Here is a 20,557-nt window from a genome sequence, read left to right on the forward strand (position 1 = left end):
TCACCCTACCTTATGTTGTTCTCATTGGCTTACTCTAAAGGTTACCTGTAGAATAACACGCATTTTGGATTGTCTGCTTCTTAATGCTGCTGCTTTAACTTGTTTGAATCCTCCGTATTTCCTAGAAACAGGAAGTCAGATCTAGGGGCAGGATTATGTTCAGACTGAAAATAGTTGTTCGCAAGCCTTCTTGGTAGACGAAGCCGTGTACTTTCTGTCGCGGCCCAGCAGGAGGCACATAGTGACTGGCGAAGTCATTCTGGTGATTCAGCGGGTGGTGGTCTGATTCCTTCATTGTAAAGCTCCCCGTGGGTGTCTAGCTCAGTGGTTTCACCATTCACTGGGATTGCGAGATGGTGCTTTCCTGATTTTATTGTTTTTTTCTGTGTTAATGAATTCTAATGCTTCTACATAGAAGAACTTTCCCTCGTTTGTTAAAAGCTATTTGGTTATCCTGAAATACAGTGCATGGTAGAAAGTAAGGATAAATGCTAAATTCTCCCTTTCATTATCAGTTTGCAAAGGAGTGAGTTGGTGTTGTAGCAGTTTCCAAAGACATTTAATGCCTTGTTCCTCTCTTCCTGTCTCTTCCCGGCTCCACCTCTCTCTTCCTTCCTCCCCTCTCCCATCTTTTTCTTTTTTTCATAGTGTGTCATAGTTATTAACGAGGCAATGTGATTGAATCAGTTGTGTTGATTTCTTCTCTTTTTGGCATTTCTTTTTTTTGATGCTCAAATTCCATTTTAGGCCAACAGAAGCCCCTTCAAGCTGGTGTTCTTGTCCTTTTAACTCAATCTCTTTCGTTGTGGGTAGTTTATTTGTATCTGGTATGATAAGGTATCGTGCATTCACTTGGTGCTTTTCCCACCCATTTCTCCAAGGGGCTCTGATTTATTGTAGTAGGGAGAGGTTGTTAGGGACTATAATGTGGATCAGGAGGTCCTTGTGACTACCGGGTGGTCATTGCTTTGGGGCCTTCCCAGTGGACACAGCCAGGAAATGCGGGTACTGAAAAGTACGCAGGAGAATGGTGGCTGCTGGGGGGGGGGGGGGGGGGGGCGGCAGTGGTGGGCGTGATGGGCATAGAGTCTCAATTTGGGAGGATGAGAAAGTCTGCAGACCGGCAGCAGTGACTGTTGCGCAGCAGTGTGTGTGCGTGGGATGCCACAGAACTGCACACTTAAATGATTAAATGGTAAATTTTGTGTTCTGTGCATTTTATCACAGTAAAAAAATCCTCTTATGGTAGCCAAAAAACCCCTAAAAATAGACAACTTTACACTAATATTTCCACTTCAAACCAATTTTAAGATTGTAAGGATTTTGCTGAACTTTATATTTGTGTATCTTTATTTTTAAACTTCAAATTTAGTCAGTGTTGCTTTTTTATAGTGATAATTTGTGTACAATAATTATACTTGATTTTAGCTTCTTTCTCTAGTACTGTTCTCTTTTGGGCTTGGACCTCTAGACTTCATATTCTGAGTCTTCCTACAATTTTTTTTGTCACAGACTTTACTACCAAGCCTTTCGGGCCCCTCTGGGGAGGTGGTTAAATCCACAGCGGGAGGGACCACCTCGCCTGTCTCTAAAAGCAGCGACAAGGTCTACGGCTACCAGATGGTCCGCACAGATTCCCGGGAACAGAAGCTCGATGCCTTTCTGCAGCCTGTGAGCAAAGCCAGTCAGCCCCAGGTCACCGTCCCAGAGGACAGCACGGATCCGGATCCTTCTCGTGCCAGGGAGAACGACGAGGAAATGCAGGAGCTCCCAGCTCCTGCCGATGTGGCCCCCAAGAATCAGAGTGCCAAGGAGGGCACAGCAAAGGGGACTCCGGACACAGCAGAGAAGGGAGGGATTCCCTCCAGCCTGAGCAACCCCAGGTACGGCCTTTTGGGCAAAGTGCAGCCTGCCCCCTCTGTTCTTTGACAGAACTGCCTGTCACCTGGGCTGTTTAGGAACCTCTCCCATCTGTCTCCTCTCTGCCTGACCCACCTTTCACCTCCGATAAGACAGTGCACTGTCTTATCAGAGTGGCTGTGTCCACTGTCCGCCTTTGACTGTGTTGTGAGGGTCACCAGCCATGTTGGCCTTTGAAGTATCTGAAATGTCCATGATTGCAAGCATTAGTTAAAATATCAGGGAAAAAATCAGACTTACCATTTCAGTAATGACTTTTGGTAAAGCCTCAACAGCAGAGGTCGCTAGAGAGAGAGGCCTACAATACCTGGAGGAGTGTCTCATCTACTCAAAGCTTCTTTTCCTCCTTTCAGAAGAAGCACAGTTTTTCAGTTCATACTATGAAAGTCCCCAAAGCACATGAGCTACTGGTGAGCAAGGGTAGAGCAAGGAGGCAGGAACCGCAGGAATAATGGCTGTCGTTGAATCCCGGGCATTTCCAGTGTACGACCAGCAGACTCTTGAAAGACATCCCACCGACACCTGTGAGGTGGACACTCATGATCTGTGTTCAGGTACTGGACCTGGAGCTCAGGGTTGTTTGCCCACGCTGCACATCCACTTGGTGGCCGACCACCAAAACCCTGGCACTGACCGGCCATTGGAACTTGGACAGGTTGTTTAACTCCAGTTTGCTCACTTCTGAGTCTGTTTAACAAGATGGCATCTTTTCTGGAGAAAAGGTGCTGACATTTGTTGAGCATCTACTCTGTGCCAGACACTACATACATGATCTTATTTCACGCTGTCCATAGCCCTGCCCGGGAACTGTCGCATCTCTGCTTATTACTTAGGAAACGAGTACCACAAGCTGTGTATCCACACAGCAGTCCAAGAAATCGTTTTAAGCCAGAAATCAGATTGTATCCCTCCTGGGCCGAAAACCAGCGGCTTCCCACAGCCTGTGGGACGGAAAGCCCCCGCCCCACTCCGGCCCCCACCTTCCCTCTCCCTCGAAGTGCTTTGGCCACACGGCTCTGTGGCCACCCTGACCTCACCGAGCTTCTCACACCTCCTCTGCTCTGACTGTCCCCTTGGCCCAGGAAGACTGTGGCTTCCTGTCACTCAAGCTCAGAGGCTGTCTTTGCCCATTTAATCTAAAGTTCTCTCTCATTTCCACACAGTACTATTATATTACCTTAGTTTATTTCTTCATAGCATTTGTCACTACTTAAAATGACCTATTTTCTGTTTCTGTTTGACTGCCCCACTAGTGGGCAAGGATCTGACAGATTCATGGTTCGTGGTGGCGTGTGGTTGGTATTATATCAGTGTCTGAGGGGTAGGTAGATGGAGCGCTGGATGAATGAGACTGAGGAAGGTCAGTCCACCTGTTCCAGGCCCTGCAGCGTCACGGGGCCGAGCTAGACATCGGGGTGCTGCTGTGCGCAGCGGCCAGCTGCCGGGGCCTGCGGCGGGCTGTCAGATAAGCAGCGTGCCAGAAAATAGACGGATCTCGCTCGCCTGCCACCAGGATCCCTTCCCCAGATGTCCACAGCCAGCACAGAGCAGCTGCTCCCTTCTTCAAAATTCAGTATCCCAAACTTGGCTGAATCTTTAAAATTTCAACTTTAAAAGTTAAGAGTCATCTGCCAGTTTCTTATCTTCACCGCAGAAAGAGACGCCGGGAAGGCTCCGATGAGGAAATGGTGGAAGATGAGTCGGGAAAGGAGCTGACGGCCGCTTGTGCACCTCGGAGGAGGATCATCAACCTCACCAGTGTCCTGAGTCTGCGGGAGGAAATTAACGGGCGGGGACATGAGAGTACGTGAGTGCCGAGGTCTGTCGGGCTCGCCACTGAGGCCTAGTTTTGGGAAATGCAGCGCACAGTCAGGGTGGAATGGCCCCTGCAGGGTGCTGAGCAACCCCCCCTCCCTAACCTGCAGCAGCCGCAGCTCAAAGACAGTCTTCAAGTGGGAGAGAAGGAAAAAAGCCTCTGGTTGTAATCGGAATTAATCTGTATTCTCTTTAAACCGAGGAGTCAGAGTAAGGCTGTCATTTAAATGACCTTCAGTTTTTTTTTTAAACTTAAAGCAGAATTCTGTCCCGTGGCCTGGCCGGGCTGTGCCCTCGCTGAAAGCGACAGGCGTTGAGGGCCCTGAGCTCACGTCCCACCACACCTGCTTCCATGTGACCTGAGGCTCATGACCTGACCTGAGTGTGCCTCGTTTTTCCCTGATCTGTAAAGGGAGATTCATTTCACCCTTGAAGATTATTGAGTTGATTAGAGATAAAATGTAAGTAAAACACTTGTGACACAGTAAGGAACCGGTCAGTATTTTTATATCCTGAAGACAAAGTAGTAAACCATTATCAGCTTCCTCGGAAACATCTTTCCAGAATACCTGAGTATACAACTACATTTTGGCCCCCCTTACTTCCAAATTAACCTAATGGTTTCCAGGAAATAAAGGGGGGCCCGGCAGCTCCTGGGGATGACCTGACCCAAGGACTTAGGTGTCTGACAGCGACTGGCCCCGACAGCAGCCCCCACTCCACTTGGTGAGTCAGGCAGGATCCCCCGAGGGTGGCCATCCTTGCTCCGGGCCCGGCTGGCGGCTATGCCCCCGAGCCTACACAAGCTTTTCCAATTTCATCTGTAACACCTCTCTTGATTAAAATAGTTAAATTTCAACACTGCTAGAAAATGTGTCCTAAAATGAATGACCTGTAAATAACCTTTACAGGAAATGGGTGGCCGAAGAGCAGTCTAGTGCCTCCCCACCGACACGCAGCCTTCTGGAACAGCGGCCTGACTCCGTGGCCTCCGACACTTTCTCTTTCCTGGTCACCCCTGGGTTGAGCGGATTCAGGAAGGCCTCAATTTGCCTTTCTTTGTTTGCACTCTCTTTTCTTAGCACGCTGGGCTTCTGCCTGCATGTGGGGAAAAATATAGGGTGTTTCCCCTGTGGGGAAGGGTAGAAACTTCCTGTGGCCAAGGCCTTGCCAGTTCTGGAAGGAGCTGCCACTTGGCGTTCGATTTTGGTTTCCGTGAGGACTCGCTCCAGTTGTTCTTTCCCTGTTATTGGCGTTCCAGCTGGGAGCCTTTAAAATCACTTTAAATAATGGAAGAAAGGTGGGCGGTTACTTGATTGATTTAGCAGTCTTCCTCACAGTGGTTTTAGTGGATAGACTCCCTTGGATTTGAATTTACAGTTTTCTTTAAGGGTTTGTGTCCCTTGTGCAAAGCAGGCTATATATAAAGTTATAATTTCAGTGAATTTCTGGATAGGTGCAAACTGTTTTCAGTGCCTTATAACAACAGCATGCGTCAGGTTTGATCAGGTTTGGAATCCACTGTGGAAGCTAAAATGATGACTCTAAATCTTCTAGAATTGTCTGTTCACACACATCATCTCATTTAACTCTAGAATAGTCTTGTGAGGGAGGCAGAGGGGATGCTGTTCCCTCTATTTTAAAAGCCAGGACTTGGAATGGAAGATGGCGAGGACAGATTAGGGAATGTCCCACGTCCATGCCCGGCGAGGGTGGGCTGTTGCTGGCGTGGCCGGTGCACAGGGAGGCCAGCCCAGATCTAGATGCAGAACGAGACGCACTGCCCGGGCGGGACATGTACACCGCGGTTCTGATGCCTCAGACGCTGGCTTGTCTTGTTGGCACCCATGTAGGGCCCCTCAGAGGGGGCGGTTGCCGTCTGTGATGTGGGGGGCAGGGTGAGTGCTTCCTCTGGAGCAGGAAGGCCCCTGCTGCAGCTCCTGCCACCCTTCTGTAGCCATTTCCTGCTACCTTCTGTAGCCAGTCGGAAATTCGTTCGCCATGTTGGGGGCATCACTTTCCTGCTCCGTAAAATGATACCACCGCTGGACTTCTGTGACGGACCCCTAAGATACCATGTGCATGCTTTGTAAGCTTCAAGCCTCTGTTCAAGGGGAAGGACCTCTGCTTTGCATCCCGTCCACTGGCCTTTGGTTTCCATCCATAGATGGTGGCAGGGGAAGCTGGTTGGCTTTGAGATGAAAGATGTACCGGGATCTCTGGGAAGCTCAGATCTGGTGGTAGACCAGCAGCCTGGCTGCTCCCTCGTAGAGCTGTGCTGCTGGCCCAGGAGCGCCGTAGAGATGGTTTCATTGGAACGACATTCTAGTTGCACTTACTCAGTGGCGATTTCGTCAGTGTGTTGTCTCGGCAGGAATCCTGTCTGTCGAGCTCACCGTGCATCCTCGGTGCTTGGTGAGTGCCTGGCGCGTGGTCTCTGCAGGTGTTTGCTGAGGGAGAGGGGAAAGTCTGGGAGGAGCAGCCTGCGAGGTGAAGCCGTGGGTCTTTATTCCGAAAGGGTGTCAGAGGTGGACACTCAGTCTGACGCCTCTGGTCCAGGGGATTTGCCACCTCCCGCTGGCACACACTCCGCCCACAAAGGAGGTTCACTGTGGGCCCAGGGTCCACTCAAGTGTTCCATGTAATTAGGCTCATCTCGGATTAGGAATGTCTGAACTTGCTTATTGCCAGGCCCATAACTTTGAATCTGTAAATTAATGAGAAGGGGGGGGGGGTCCTGAGTTATTTGCTGTTATGTGAATGTGAAAGTGTGCTTAACATTTTATCCACAATTTTATTTTATTTTATTGTCTTGCCTTTGGGGAACAGCCCTAGGTCTAAATGTGCCTGCTCATAGAGTTTGTCACCAGACAACACTTCCTTTGGTACATGAACTCAGTTCAGCAGATGTTTCTCAAGAATCTTTTTGGCACAGAACGTGCCATGCCAAGCCCCGAGGCGGAAAGTGAGCTGAAGGAACCATGACCCCTGCCTTGCAGGCAGCACGGGGTTGTGGGGAATGTTCACCAGTGTAACCGGCGCAGCGGGAGGACGAATGAAAGATACTGAGTAGCAAAGCTAAAGGCCGCTTCAGCAGGGCCCGGGCTGCGGTCCGCTGTGAGGGCTTCTGTGCAGCTGTCCAGTGGGCGCTGAGCTCCCACCCTGCAAATGGCTGCAGGGGCTGCAGGACCCAGAGGACCCGTCGCCTTGCCCTCAGGTTCCACTTCACTTGCTGCCTCTCGGACAGCATGCTGGGCCCCGAGGCCTGTGTGGTGAACTCCAACTTGTGGTGTGGCTTCGAAGCATAGGAGGGTTTTGCCATTCCACTGCTGGCTGAACGGTGGGGAATGCCCAGAGATGTCTAGTGCTGTGGGGAGCAATGACATGGAGGTCCTGCGGGTTCTCCTGAGAGGCCACGTAGGGGCCCTGATAGTCCGATAGCCCTCCGCAACCCGGGCTGGAAGAGCCCTGCCTGTCTTGGTTGATTTGCTGCCTGGCTGTGAGCAACTCTGGAAGCTTCGTGCTTGTGAGCACCCCGCTCCCCGGCCTGTGCTCACTGCTGCGGCCGCTCTTCAGTAGCCGGGGGTGCGTCAGAGCGTTCGTTCCAGGACAGATCTGTGTGGAAAATCTCTGACCCTTTTTTAGTGGATTACACTGCTTTCTCTTTCCTCCAGTGCCTCATTATTCAAGATTATTTGATGTTCTCCAGCTTTTAAAATAATCATTTTCCGCCCACGCAGAACATCCTGCAGAGACATCGAGTTTCCAGTGGGAACAGAGGGAAACACTTATGAAGAAAATAAGCTGCTTTTTATGGGGGGAACAGGGAGTATTGCAGAACTTATGTAACAATAGAAAGCATATATTTAATTATCTTAGAGTTAGGAATAATGTTTTAAATAAGATAAGCAGCCAGTCTGTAAAGAACAGTTCACAAAATCTGCCTATAATTAAACCTAAGAATTATACCCAAACTTAAAAAAAGTAGAGTAACAAGATGGTGTACAAGCTTATTGCTGTCCCCCAAGCCCCTGCCCTTCTGCCCCCAGCCCCTCCTCCCCCAGCTCCCTTACAGTGGCAGTTTTACATCTTTCATTAAAAATACATATACACACGTGTGCAGCCCATGCACACATGTATTAAATGCAAAACCACATTCATAAAGTATATGGAGGATCCACAGAAGAAAACAAGTGGACACGTGCTTGAAGAACAGAACATCGCCATCAGCTCTGTAGCTCTTAGGCCTCCCTCCCTGCCCCCCTCCTTCTGCCTTCTCCCTCGGGGTAACCACCACCCGAGGTTTTGTGAGTGTTTTATTTCTTTTTATTACAGCTTTACTATCCATATGTGTAGCCCTAATAAAAACTAGTTCTATAAATTTTAAACATTCTGTAAATGAAATGTTACTGTAAGTATTCTTATGAGATAGATGCACATACACATTTGTGTTCCTGACATTCACCCCCTGGTTATGCTCTGATTTATTCTGTGACACAGGTTCCCCTTCGTGACTTCACTGTATGCTTGGCCCTTCGTTCTGCTGTGAAGGGCACCTGGAGGGCGCACACGGCCTCTGCTCTGCCTCTCACACCCCATGCCTTTTCCCACACCCCACAGGGTCAAGGGCTGGGCACGCAGGCGGGAAGCTTCACCACAGGGTGTGGATGTGGGGGAGTTAGTGCTGGGCCATGGAAGGACACTTGTTCTCCAAGGGTGTCAGAAAAATGTACAGTCGCACCAATGGTGTGAAGGAGTCACGTGAGCTCCACCTTCCCTTCTGGGTCTGGGAAATGGTACTTGGTGGTTTTTATTTATGTTTCCCGGTTATTGATAAAGTTGAGTAAGTACAGTTCCTCTTCTGTTAAGTGCCGGTTTGGTTTTTGACCCATTTTCTGTTGGAATTTTGGTCTTTTCTGATTTTAGAAATTCTAGATAGTAATCAGGTAGATGGAAATAAGTACCTTCCCCCTGTTTAGTGTTCATCTGGTATTTTTTATTTATGAACACTTATTTTATGAACAGAAATTCTTACTTAGATTTAATGTAGGCAGATTTTATGACCTGTTCTTTATAGATTGGCTTTCTTATCTTATTTAGGAAATTATTCCTAACTCTAAGGTAATTAAATATACACTCTCCTAAAATGCTTATACTTAAATTTCTATTCCACCTGGAATTCATCTTTGATAAATGGTGTTAGATTCAGTTTTCATGTGAATATATAATGTTCCATAACACACTGTTATTGTCAGTTTGTTCGGATTTAGCTAATATTTGTGTAAAACTCCATCTCTCTGATCTTTTATGGTCTACCCTAAGGACATCCTTCTGTGGGGCCTTGGGTAGCAAATTGAATTTTGCTTTATCTAATTTATCCTTATTTTGAAAGTCTCTGGTGGGTTCAAAAGTAGGGGTTGTCAATTACTTCTTTTCAGTGCATTGAATGTGTCATTCTGTCGTTTTTTGGCTTCTACTGTTGCTGTTGAAAACTCAGCTGTGTATCTTCCATTTTCTTACCTTCTGAGTGACCTCTCTTTTGTCTTTGAGTGCCGTTAGTATCTTCCTTCTGCGTCCTGCAGTTTCCCTGTGTGTCAGGGGTGGGTTTGTAGGGCCTCGGAGTGCTGAGACTCGGAATCTTGCATTGCTTCTGTGTCCCACCTCTTTGTTGCTCTGTGCTGCGTTCTGGGTAATTTCTTTACATTGATCTAGTTAGTTACCTTGCCAGCTTTGTCTAATCTGAAGTTATCTTGATTTTTAATTTCAATTATTTTGTTTTGTGTTAGACTCTGGTCTTTAATTATTCCTGAATCTTCAGGCAATTCCTTGTTTCATTTTGAAAAATTAGTTATGTTCATTCCTCATTTCTGTTCATTTCAGCAAGAGGTTCAATTTGGGCATCATTGCTTATTTGTCTGGTTCTGGGGCTTGGAGCTTTCGGCCGCAGGAATGTGCTGGTGGGACACCACCACTTACCTGTCTTGTCTTTTCCAGCTCTGCAGGAGATGCTGTACAACCACTCCTTCGTGGGCTGTGTGAATCCTCAGTGGGCCTTGGCACAGCATCAGACCAAGTTATACCTTCTGAACACCAGCAAACTTAGGTACATGAGTGAGTGTGTGCACGAGCAGAGCTGCTGGAAGGGCGGTCCTGGGGGCTCAGGCACAGAAAGCCGGGAAAGCAGCAGCATGGCGTGGGCAGAAAGGACCCAGGCTCTGGAGTCAGTCAGCTGTGCTTTCAAGTCCAGGCTCAACCACCGACCATGGATGTGACCGTGGACAGGTTCCTTTCCCAAAGTTCACCTCAGACTTTTTGTCTGTAAATGGGGATAAACTTGCAGGGCTTTTGTGAGGATAAGAAATGGCATGAGAAGCCTGGTCTTTGGTAGGTGCTTGGTGCTCTATGAATGTTGGCTGCTACGCACTGGGTGTTGAGGGCTCGGTGCTGCTGGAGAACTCCAGCGTCTGCTGTGATGGGGGATGTGAGAGAAGGCAGATCAGATGGCTCCTTTCCTCCAGCTTTGGGGATGTTGTGAAGGCCTGCTGTGGCCCTCAAACAAGCCAGGGGGTTGTCGACACACAGAGGGCGATCCCAGCAGTGCCACTTGCGCAGTGCGCAGCCGGCGACATTTCTGTGGATGGTTTCCAGGGACCTTGGCAGATGAGCTTCTGTTGAATCGAGAACCTTTATTATTATGTTCTCAAATCACTAGCACAGATGGGAAGGGGCTACCACCTTCCATCACTTGTCCGCGGTGGGACTCTCTCCCACTAAGAGAGCTGTGGCCTCACAGTGCTCCTTGGCCCTATCAGTGGGGTGGCCACTATACGTTGCTGGGAGTTGCACATGAGGTTTGATGTCCTGGACCTAAAACCGCCCCAGTCAAGAAGCTTTCTGGTGGCACACATACCTCCTTGGGTATTTGGAACTCATTCCCTGGGCTTGGAAACCCTCCTGTGCAGCTCCCTTTGGGGCCATTGTCTTTGCCGTTGGAAGCTTGTCGGGCTCGTGCAACGCCCCAGCTCTTAGTAATATTGTTGGAAAGTCTACTCACTGTGTATTTTCCTTCCCAGCGTATCTAAGTGCCTGATTCCCAACGCTCCAAGTCACAGTTGTGTTCAGGTTTTCACTCCATAGATATCAATCCAGCCAGTCCAGAATTTCAGCTGTGAATAAATGTGAATGGTTTCCCAGTGGGAAGGAAAAGACACATACAGAGAGGACCAGGCTCAGAGTGCTTTCTCTAGATCTCACTCCTTCCTTGCCCACTTGGCTGACTCTGACCTGGGACAAGTCAGTTACTCCCTGGGTGCCTCAGTTTCCCCACAGGAGTGCTGGCACAAACAGATGCTTTGTCCACTTTGAGAAAATGAAGTCCTTAGACAAGACCTACATGGTTCAGATTGCTTTAAGAAGTATAAATTACCAATTACTTAAATTCTGTGGTTTTGTAAATAGTTCAGGACATTGTATACATCACAGCTGCTTTGTGAAGTTGCCAGCCTAAACCGGACACCGGTGCGATCAAAGCCTGCCCCGCGTCCACTCCCAATTGTTTAGGAAGTCTCCCTGCCTCCTGTACATTCCCTTTCATTTTCAATGGTGAGCTGTAAGAAAAAGTAGTTTATAGGATGCTTTCTAAGTGGGAAAAAGGCAAGCAAACAAAACTCCCTTAAATTTCACTGCTTTTGACAGCTCCGAGCGGTGGGGACAGCATGGGTGATAAAAGCCAGCCATGGCTTTACTGCTCGAACCTGTGTGGTCGGCCACAAGCCTGGCCATAGCACATGCTGGATTCCTGGTTCTTTGAGAGAAAGGAGATCTTGGTGGGCTGTTAAAAAGGGGTGGCCTGGCCATGTTTCAGTTTTTCCTTAAAGTCGCTTCATTTTTATTTTCAGTGAAGAACTGTTCTACCAGATACTCATATATGATTTTGCGAATTTTGGTGTTCTGAGGTTATCGGTAAGTTTTTTTCCTGCTTCTCATTCCTGAAACTTCAACAACTGGTCATTTCTGAAAATAATAGCTTTACCCAAATATCTTATTTATAGTGTTGTAAATTTTTCTAAATGTGCTTAGTATAGTTTCTGTTACATGACTTGCACACGGACATATCTTTAAGTATAATAGTTTTATACAAAGAACAGCCATTTGATAGCCAACTTAAATGTTTATTATTATTATAGAAATTAATGTCTACGTAAGAAAACTTAGAAATAAAAATACAATAAATATTCTTTAAAGTCCATGACCTAAACGCAGACCCAACCAACAGTCTCAGTCCATTTCTCCCAAGAGTTCTTTATTGCCTGATTTTAGAGTTAAAAACCATAGCACATATCTGTGTCATTTCTTATCTTTTTATATGTGGCATACTGTACCAAAACGCCTTCTGGAACTTATTGGGAGTCTGTTGAATGTATAGGTCAGTTTGAGGAGAATATCTTTTGTTAGATTATCCCTTTATTTCACATCTTTTGGTGCTATTGTAAATGGCATTTTTTTAAATCCCATTTGCTATATTTAAAATACAAGTGTTTTTGTACATTGATCTTATATCTTGCAGTCTTATTAAATTCATGGATTCTGGTAACATTTTTAGTTTCCAATCAGATTTTCTGGATAGATGATCATAGCGTCTGTGAATTTCTTCCTGTCCCATCCGGGTACCTTTTCTTTCTTCCTCTTGCTTGGTTACACTGGCCGGAGCAGGGCTGAATGGAGGTGGCGATAAAGGAAACCCTTCCCATTTCCAATCTTAGGGAGAAAGGTTCAGTCTCTCACCGTTAACCGAGAGCCCTGTGCCGCAATAATTTGTTCCTCTTCGTAGTTCTGTTAGTTTTATCCTCTGTAATTTAAAGCTCTGTTATTGAAGGTATAAACACTTAAGATTGGTAGGTCCTTTTGATTCAGCCCTCTATTATTTAAAAACAAGAACAGTGTTCCATGGGTTTTTAACATGTAAAAGGAAAATGTATGAGCACAGTAACAACGTCAGGAAGGGAGGAGCTGAGGAAAATTAAGGCATCTTATTTTTAAGAGGAGGTTTCAGTCTACTTCCCAATCAGATGACTTACCTGAAACGTCACTCAGTAGAACTAACTCACCCTCCCCCTTGCTTCAGTTACGGTTAACGCAGTAGAAAGAAATGATCTGCCTAGTGATTTTCTAAATGTGACAGAAAATGGTGTCCTTAAAGCTACACAGAAGGGAAATGCCACCTCCCCCCCCTTCCCTCCTGTTCGGCAGGCTCCGTGTCTGTCACATCTGCGTTGAAATGACCAGAGGTGTAGAGGAGGAGGGGGTTTCATTGCGAATTTTCAGTTTCCTTTGGCAGTGAGCGTTCGGTTTGTGGGTTCTCACCTCCTGTTGTGGTCGTGGGCTCCTGGCTCTGGCGTGGTTTTGTGGTCGCCCGGGTGTGGGCTGCATGTGCTAGCACTTGCTCCTTCGTGTTGCTGCTCTCCCAGGAGCCAGCGCCGCTCTTCGACCTCGCCATGCTTGCTCTGGACAGTCCCGAGAGTGGCTGGACAGAGGAAGACGGTCCCAAGGAAGGCCTCGCCGAATACATTGTTGAGTTTCTGAAAAAGAAGACTGAGATGCTCGCAGACTACTTCTCTCTGGAAATCGACGAGGTGTGTGGTGGCCATTTTTACATCTCTGTGGTAGTCTTCAGGTAGGAGTCACGTTCTGTAGTGGGTCCGAAATCAGGATGAGACTTGGCATTTGGGCTTCTACGTTACACAACAGTTTCATCATCCACTCACGCCCATTCCTGTTCCAGGGCTTCCCCCTGCAGGCCAGTGAATGAGCCTCTTTGCTATTTTCTTCTTCTTACCCCTTGACTTTTAGCGCCTCCCTTCTTGGTATGTTCGTTGGTAGTCCCAAAGAAAAGGTGGTCCTGCTACCTGTCAGGACAAAGGCTTATTAAATGTTTAGCTCTCCTGCCCCAGTGCCAGCCCAGTACCCGGTCACCAGAATGACAGGTGTGAGAACAAGATGTGGCGGAAGCTCTGGGGAAATGGATTTGTTTAAATTAGACTGTAACCGCGTTATTTCTTGTCCCCGTCTGACCTTCTTTTCCACAAGCAGGAAGGGAACCTGACTGGATTGCCCCTTCTGATCGACAACTACGTGCCCCCTTTAGAGGGTCTGCCGATCTTCATTCTTCGACTAGCCACGGAGGCAAGTGGTCAAGCCAGTGTTGAGTGTGTGGGCCCTGAGTGTGTGCCGCGGGGGAGGGCCCAGGCCCCACTGCACCTGCAGCGATGACAGTGAACGGGGTAGCACAGCCCAGGCCCCGTCTGGCCGGCTGCCCCCAGCAGTGTGCAGCAGTTCCCACTTACGGCCTTGATGCCTCAAAGGTCGTTCAGTTCTAGAGTCCCTTGTGATCTCCACTTATGGTGACGGGTCTTTAAAACACACACCCGTATCGAAGTGTTGAATTCCCTTTGGACCAGGTGAACTGGGACGAAGAAAAGGAGTGTTTCGAAAGCCTCAGTAAAGAATGCGCCATGTTTTACTCCGTCCGGAAGCAGTATGTGTCGGGGGAGTCGACCCTCTCGGGCCAGCAGCAGGTACGGCGGTGACGCGGGGCCCCGGGACTGGGACGGGCCCCCACACGACCTTACCTGAAACCTGCCCATCTCGAAATGCCTAGATTTCACTGCACACAAGGACACAACGGTCAGCTTTTAATCATGAGTTTTATTTTCTGCTGCTGCTCCAGAAGGTACTTCCAGAATGATCTGTCAGATGTAAAGTCACAAGCCATCACAGTGAAAGGTGCGAGGATGAGTTAGATTGTCCAGGGCGAGTGGGTCCGTCTCCCACTTTAAGTCCCTTGGTGTAGCCACAGTCTTCAGACTCTGGCCCAGGGTCTTCCCGAGCCTTGGCCTTTCTCTCCATCTGACCACCGCCCTGCCGGGAGGTCAGCCCCCAGCTCTTCTTGTGGAAGGACAGTTTGACATACAAAGCTGGTTGACATACAAAGCTGAGTTCCTAGTCTTTCTGTGTCACTCTTCCAACCACATGACGGTGCTTTCCAAACAGCACTTGTTTGGGAGGCACTTGGTGGGTGGGGGGAGCAGCAGGGATTGAGTAGTCTTAGGAATGAAAGGGAGGCAGCTTTACATATGGGACCACCCTCGGTGATGACTGCGGTCATCTTCTGAGGCGAAGTGATCCGCTGCAGTGTCACGGGGGGTGGGGACACGACACTGAGGGACAGTGGCATGCCCACGGGTTCCCAGAACATCCCATTCCAGTGAAGGAGGTGAGGCGGCACGCTCACCACACTGTGCTCAGAGTAGCTCATTTGACTGGAAAAATTTACTTCAAGGAAAGGATGGATAAGAAAGAACATTTTCTTATATGTGAAATGTGGTGCTTTTAGGAAAATGGGGCTACATTTAGACCCCAAAATGTAGTAGAGAATGTAGTAAATTAAAAATTCACTTCCTACTACTGCTCCAAACGTCAGTCAGGCTCAGACACTCCGTCAGGTGCTGCCCCAGTACCTGCACCTACTCGTCGCCCAGTGGGAACGGGGTCTGGGGAGAAGCCTGACGAGAGCCGGGCTCCCGTACGCCCCGTCTCGTCACGCGTGTTCAGGCGCCAGGCCCCTCAGAGGCTCTCACAAGCCTTGGGCAGCACGGCCCACTGTCAGCTGCCAGGACCTTCCCAGTGCACACAGCACGTCAGCCAGGAAGGCAGCGATGCTGGCAGCAAACAGGGAGGCTCACGACCCCCGACGCGTCTTTTCCAGAGCGGAGGGCCCGGCTCCACTCCACACCCCTGGAAGTGGACTGTGGAGCACGTCGTCTACAAAGCCTTCCGCTCACACCTCCTGCCTCCTAAACACTTCACAGAAGACGGAACCGTCCTGCAGCTTGCCAACCTGCCCGACCTGTACAAGGTCTTTGAGAGGTGTTGAGCCGGCCATGACGGACGCGGACGGTGCTGCTCCCCCTTGTATCTTGGTGGGTGGGTCTTAAGGTTGGAGACTCACATGTGCCTTCCAGCTAGTAGCTCGACAGGCTTTAGTGGTGGATGGAATGTAAGTAAATTGTCAAATGTGTCTTAACATGAGTTGGTTTTCAATTTCGTTACACTTGAAAGATTTTCTAGATCAGTTTTCACCTAGCATATACCTCATAGTGTTAAAGAATCTCAAAAGTAAAGTGAAAGCCTGCTGGGCATCTGATAAGAATTCTAGCAAGGCCTCGAGGACCCCACAGATCGTGACTCTCCCTGTATCCCGGTGAGTTTCTGGTATCGGGTGGCAGACACGACCTTGGTTCAGGTGTCTTGAACACGGGTCCCGAACACAAAAGGGATGCGATGACACTGCCTGTGGAGAGAGCTGGGTGACCACCTGGTGGTACTTCCAATAACCGGAGAATAACTGATTCTGAATTTAAAAAGACTTGGGGAGGACTGCAGTCCTTACCCAGCCGTGACTGTGTGTGTTTGGGGGGCAGACTGCTCTGCTAATGGCTGCGACTACCACCAGCTTAAGATAATGCAAGTTCTGGGTATTCTTGTTTGAAGGATGATGGAAAAATACTAACTTGTTATAAGTGCCATTAAAATAAGCTACTTTAATATTAACCTGCATTAATAGAAATATGCAGTCAGCCCAGAAAGGAAAAAATGCCTATATTTTTAAGGAGGAACTCCATTGATAAGACTGAATGAAGAAAGCTCTGTGAGGAAGAATAGCAAACTGCCTTACAGGGCAGTGGGGCCACTCCCTGTGGGAAAGAGGGACAGCAGACAGAGACACTTCCTGTGCCACGAAGGGGCAAGAATCAGGTCCCGACAGGTACAACTTCTGAAGAGTAGACCTGGGATCTCAGAGGAGAGTCCGTGAGCCTGGGCTGAGTGACCGCGGGTGCAGAGGAAGAGGGGTTTCCAAGGCCGCACTGTGAACGGGCCCACACTGTTGATTCCAGCTGGGGAATTCTGGGACCAACCTGAATTTCTGAACGCATCGATAGCAAATCATCCAAATTCAAGAGACTGCTATCTATATGCTAAAAACAAAGGGCTGATAACTCTAAACAACAGAATAATTTATTCACATTTGAGTTGCCTTTATTATCTAGTTTCAGGTCTAATTTCATTCTCATGTGACCTTTTATTAGTGGACTTTATCCACACTGGATACAATAATTTCCATAAAACCACCTTGATTCTGAGAGCAAAAGAGAATCACAAATCCTACAAAATGACTACACTTGATGACAGAAACCTCTTGAACTGTGTACCTTTAAAGATGAAACTAAAGTTCTCCAAAGAAAAAGGCCTATATTCCAGAGTTTTCCTTAGGAAGGAGAGAAAAGAAGAGGGACAAGTGAGGCACGGTTGCCATGATTTGTTTCAAAGGCTCCTCTAACAGAACGAATGTGTCAGCAGCCAACGGTGGTCAGCAGAAGGGTGTTTAATAGAATCTTCAGGCAGATGTCCCACTTGCCTGCCCTTCCCCCCCAAAACTGGGCTTGTCTGAGGTTTCATTGCACAAAGCAGCAGCAGATGAAATACTTTAAAAGATACAGCACAGCTGATGTCGAAGACTAAGGACCCTACTCTTCCTTTAAGAGTATTAGGCCTTGGACTTCCCCTGCACCATGCAATAAAGCATATCTTTTTCTAACATTTTTGTATATAAATTTAAATATTTTACAAAAAGAGGCTTTTCCTCCAAACATATAAACTTTAGTGACATATATATTCCCCACCTGTGGACTTGTTTGTCCCTTCACTAAAATATAAACGCTCTCTCTGATATCAAGGGTCAAGGGTAAATGTGACCGCCGAGGATCACTGAAGGCTGGATTGCACTGTGGTGAAGGCACTTGGGTTTCTTCTGAGGCTGTGGCACGTAGCTCAGCGGGCACTCCCAGAACCGCCGCCCTCCGACCCCCGGCCCAGGCCTCCGAGTGCCCGCGCACCGAGGCAGCTGAGGGGAAATGGAGAGTAAACCTGACTAAAATTACGGGAATAAAAAAACCCAGCATGGACCAGTTCTTAGTCTAGAATTAAACTACAAACAAAATCCAAAATGTTCATTCATGAAGATTCAAACCTATTTCATTCTCTCATAAATTATAAAATACAAAGGTGGCTATATTAACGACAAAACTCAAACAGTACTGAAAGGGGTTTGTCAGTGGACAGAAGTCAGTCCTTCTGGGGGGAGCCCAGGAGCAGCACGCGGGCGGGCGGGCGGGCGGCCTCCCTACTGCTGGGCCAGAAGTGCTGTCCTGTTGGCCTTCATCTTCTCCAGCCTCTTGGCCAGGTGGCTGTTGGTCATCTCCATCTCCTCGATCTTGTCCAGTGCTGTCCGTAACTGGAGACAGACAGAACGTGGTCACTTCTCAGGTCAGAAACAAAGCAAAGTGCTACCTCATTTTCAACTTTCTGGGGCGTGGCATATGCTAATTGTGACGGCCTGGTCGGCCACTGGTACAGCAGTGGTGCTGCGCCCCAGTCAGACAGGACCTACAGCAGCTGGAGAAACAGACCTGGTCTCAAACAAAATGAAAATCATCCCTTTTTAATTATCTAACAAAACATAAAAGCAAATGGCAGTCACTGCGCAGGCTGGAAACCAGCACAAACGAGCGACTCCGCTGCTGTGGGTGCAGACGGGCCCGGACTAAGTTCCTGGTGCAACAGAGTCCTCCTTCCCACGGGAGAGTTTCTCGGAACGCTGCCCAGGCCGCGCGCTAGCACCAGTACCTCTCGCTGCAGCTTCCTCTTTTCTGCCTTCAGCTCGTCCTCCACTTTCTCGGCATTCTCAGCAGCAGTCTTATACCTCAGCACCTGTCCCTCAAGCCGGCTGATCTGCAAACAGAACACAGGCTTCTGGTGTTGGGCACTAGCAGCCACCACTTTTTTGCAGCCACGATGGAAACACAACGTCATTAAAATCCCAAGTAATCTAACACTAACAAAGTCCCCTTAGGGTGAGTCATAGGTCTTCTCAGAACCCAACTGCTATTTAAAAATCAAGAACTGTCCCCAAAGGATTCCAGCTGAAGAGTCATTATAGGGCCAAGTTCCCATGATAAATTTTATGATGAGCATATTGTTTAAGTGCCAAAGTAACACTGCTGGAGGAGACTCACTAGATAGAAAAGTACTTAGACATCTTGAAATGTACAGTAAGCATTTTATAATAAACTACGATCTTCCTGAATTCTCATGAAGTATCTATTAAAAAACAATTATAGCTACAGTCTTCTGTGTTTTCACAGAAAACAAGGCAAATGTGCCCTGCCAGGTGTTCTCTGCTGGCTTTCACACTTTAATACAGAGCTGTTCTAGAGGGTCAAGGGTAAGGCAGCCCGAGGAAGCCTAGGCACTCATTTGTTAGCAGCTTAGATGCAGGAAGCAGATGTGCCTTAAGAGAATTTAAGTCACTTGCTACCACGAAAAGAAGTACTTACACTTTGTTCCAAGGTAGTTATATCCTGTTCTGCTTTTGAGAGCTTAAACTTGTATTCACTAATTTGTCTATTAGCATCTCCTAAAACAGAAGAGAAGAGTGAATCACCCCTGAGCAGGGAAAGGATGGCCTCTCAGGCACACGAGGTGGCCCAGCCTCTGGGGTTGTGAGTGCTACGAGCCTCAGCACTTGCCTTGTAACAGCACCCCCTGGGTCAGGAGTTAGAAGAAAACACAGCCCTTCCTTCACCCAGTGGTGTGTGTAGGTGGACGCCGGGCAAGGAGCCCTGTCAGCCAGGCTTCTCGGCAGCCCCGTGGCCCAGGCAGCCTCTGCGCTCACAGGACCAGGCACCTGGGTTTCCGGGGCCCCAGCCTGGCACCTTCCCACCTCCCAGTCCTGCTCCCCCATTTCCACAAGTGCCCCTCGCTCCCCACCTCTGACGGAAGTCTTAACCAACCTCCAAGGTTACGCTCAATTTTCACCTCCTTCACGACTCTCCTTAGTTTACTATAACTTCTCCCCTTGTGGCATTTTTGTTTGCATTCTTTTTTAATATTTATTATGCATTCTTAACATATATGCAAGGAGAGGGGCCTTGTCTAGCCTTTTTGAGTCCCCCTCTGTATCTAGCCAAATGCTTCGCACATAGTTTATGCTTAATACATATTTGCTGAAACAAATGCTTTTCAATAATGTGATAATATGGTATGGGTAAAGCTATATAAATCAGTAGATATACATTTGACCTAAGAAGTAAATCATTTAAAATGAGAAGTTTATAAATGACAGGGGACAGAAAATTCCCTCCAGCATGCCAAACTTAACAACAGTCACTGTCTGAAGTGAGGACAGGGTAGAGACTGTAAGTCTTACAGGAGATAAACCCTATGTAATCTACCTCACTCAAGAACTTTTGTGCTGTTCCCCATGACTAAGGTTACAACTACCTGTATAATGTTGAACGCAAGAGGCTGTTCTAACTGGATAGTTACTGTCACTCTAAAAGTAATGGGGTTTCAAAACCTTCTCCCCAGAAGCCACCCCTGGGAGTCACACAGAATGGCCCCCATTCCTGGACTCTAAAATAGAAGCTTCGGGATCTACTTTTTTAAATCCTTCATTCCAGCAACTTACTATCAAAATGTTCCTTCTCCCTCTCCAAACCACCCACCCTTCCTCCTTTCAAAGGTGTGAGTCCTTCGCCTCCGCCATTCTGTGTCTGGAAATCCATCCCCGAACGCCACGCCCACGGCCAAGGCAGTGGCTGGACCCCACGGATGGCAGGGCTTTCTGGTGCAGGGAGCTGCCTGCTTTTGTCTTTTTTTTTTAATCCTCACCCAAGCACATTTTCCCATTGATTTTAGAGAAAAT

The 20,557-nt window shown here is 48.0% G+C and overlaps 2 protein-coding genes across 24 annotated transcripts in view; one reads left to right on the forward strand and one right to left on the reverse strand.

The window, feature by feature from the left end:
• MLH1 (mutL homolog 1) overlaps positions 1-15,817 on the forward strand; it is a 34,892-nt gene extending 19,075 nt beyond the window's left edge. The window contains exons 12-19 of the mRNA XM_037148274.2: positions 1,513-1,883; positions 3,575-3,723; positions 9,730-9,838; positions 11,634-11,697; positions 13,203-13,367; positions 13,825-13,917; positions 14,193-14,309; positions 15,500-15,817. Coding sequence (XP_037004169.2) covers positions 1,513-1,883; positions 3,575-3,723; positions 9,730-9,838; positions 11,634-11,697; positions 13,203-13,367; positions 13,825-13,917; positions 14,193-14,309; positions 15,500-15,667 — 1,236 coding nt within the window. The 3' untranslated portion in view covers positions 15,668-15,817. The remainder of the gene's footprint in view (positions 1-1,512; positions 1,884-3,574; positions 3,724-9,729; positions 9,839-11,633; positions 11,698-13,202; positions 13,368-13,824; positions 13,918-14,192; positions 14,310-15,499) is intronic.
• A 974-nt stretch (positions 15,818-16,791) lies between these two features.
• LRRFIP2 (LRR binding FLII interacting protein 2) overlaps positions 16,792-20,557 on the reverse strand; it is a 101,334-nt gene continuing 97,568 nt past the window's right edge. For all 23 annotated transcript variants that reach the window (XM_037148272.2, XM_053669415.1, XM_053669413.1 and 20 more), the window contains 3 exons: positions 19,188-19,267; positions 18,478-18,582; positions 16,792-18,085 (listed from right to left, as the gene is read on the reverse strand). In XM_037148272.2, the coding sequence (XP_037004167.1) occupies positions 17,975-18,085; positions 18,478-18,582; positions 19,188-19,267 (296 nt within the window). In that variant the 3' untranslated portion in view covers positions 16,792-17,974. The remainder of the gene's footprint in view (positions 18,086-18,477; positions 18,583-19,187; positions 19,268-20,557) is intronic.

Source organism: Artibeus jamaicensis, unplaced genomic scaffold, assembly GCF_021234435.1.
Source record: "Artibeus jamaicensis isolate MK-2021 breed Jamaican fruit bat unplaced genomic scaffold, CSHL_Jam_final contig_519, whole genome shotgun sequence".
Classification (NCBI taxonomy): domain Eukaryota; kingdom Metazoa; phylum Chordata; class Mammalia; order Chiroptera; family Phyllostomidae; genus Artibeus; species Artibeus jamaicensis.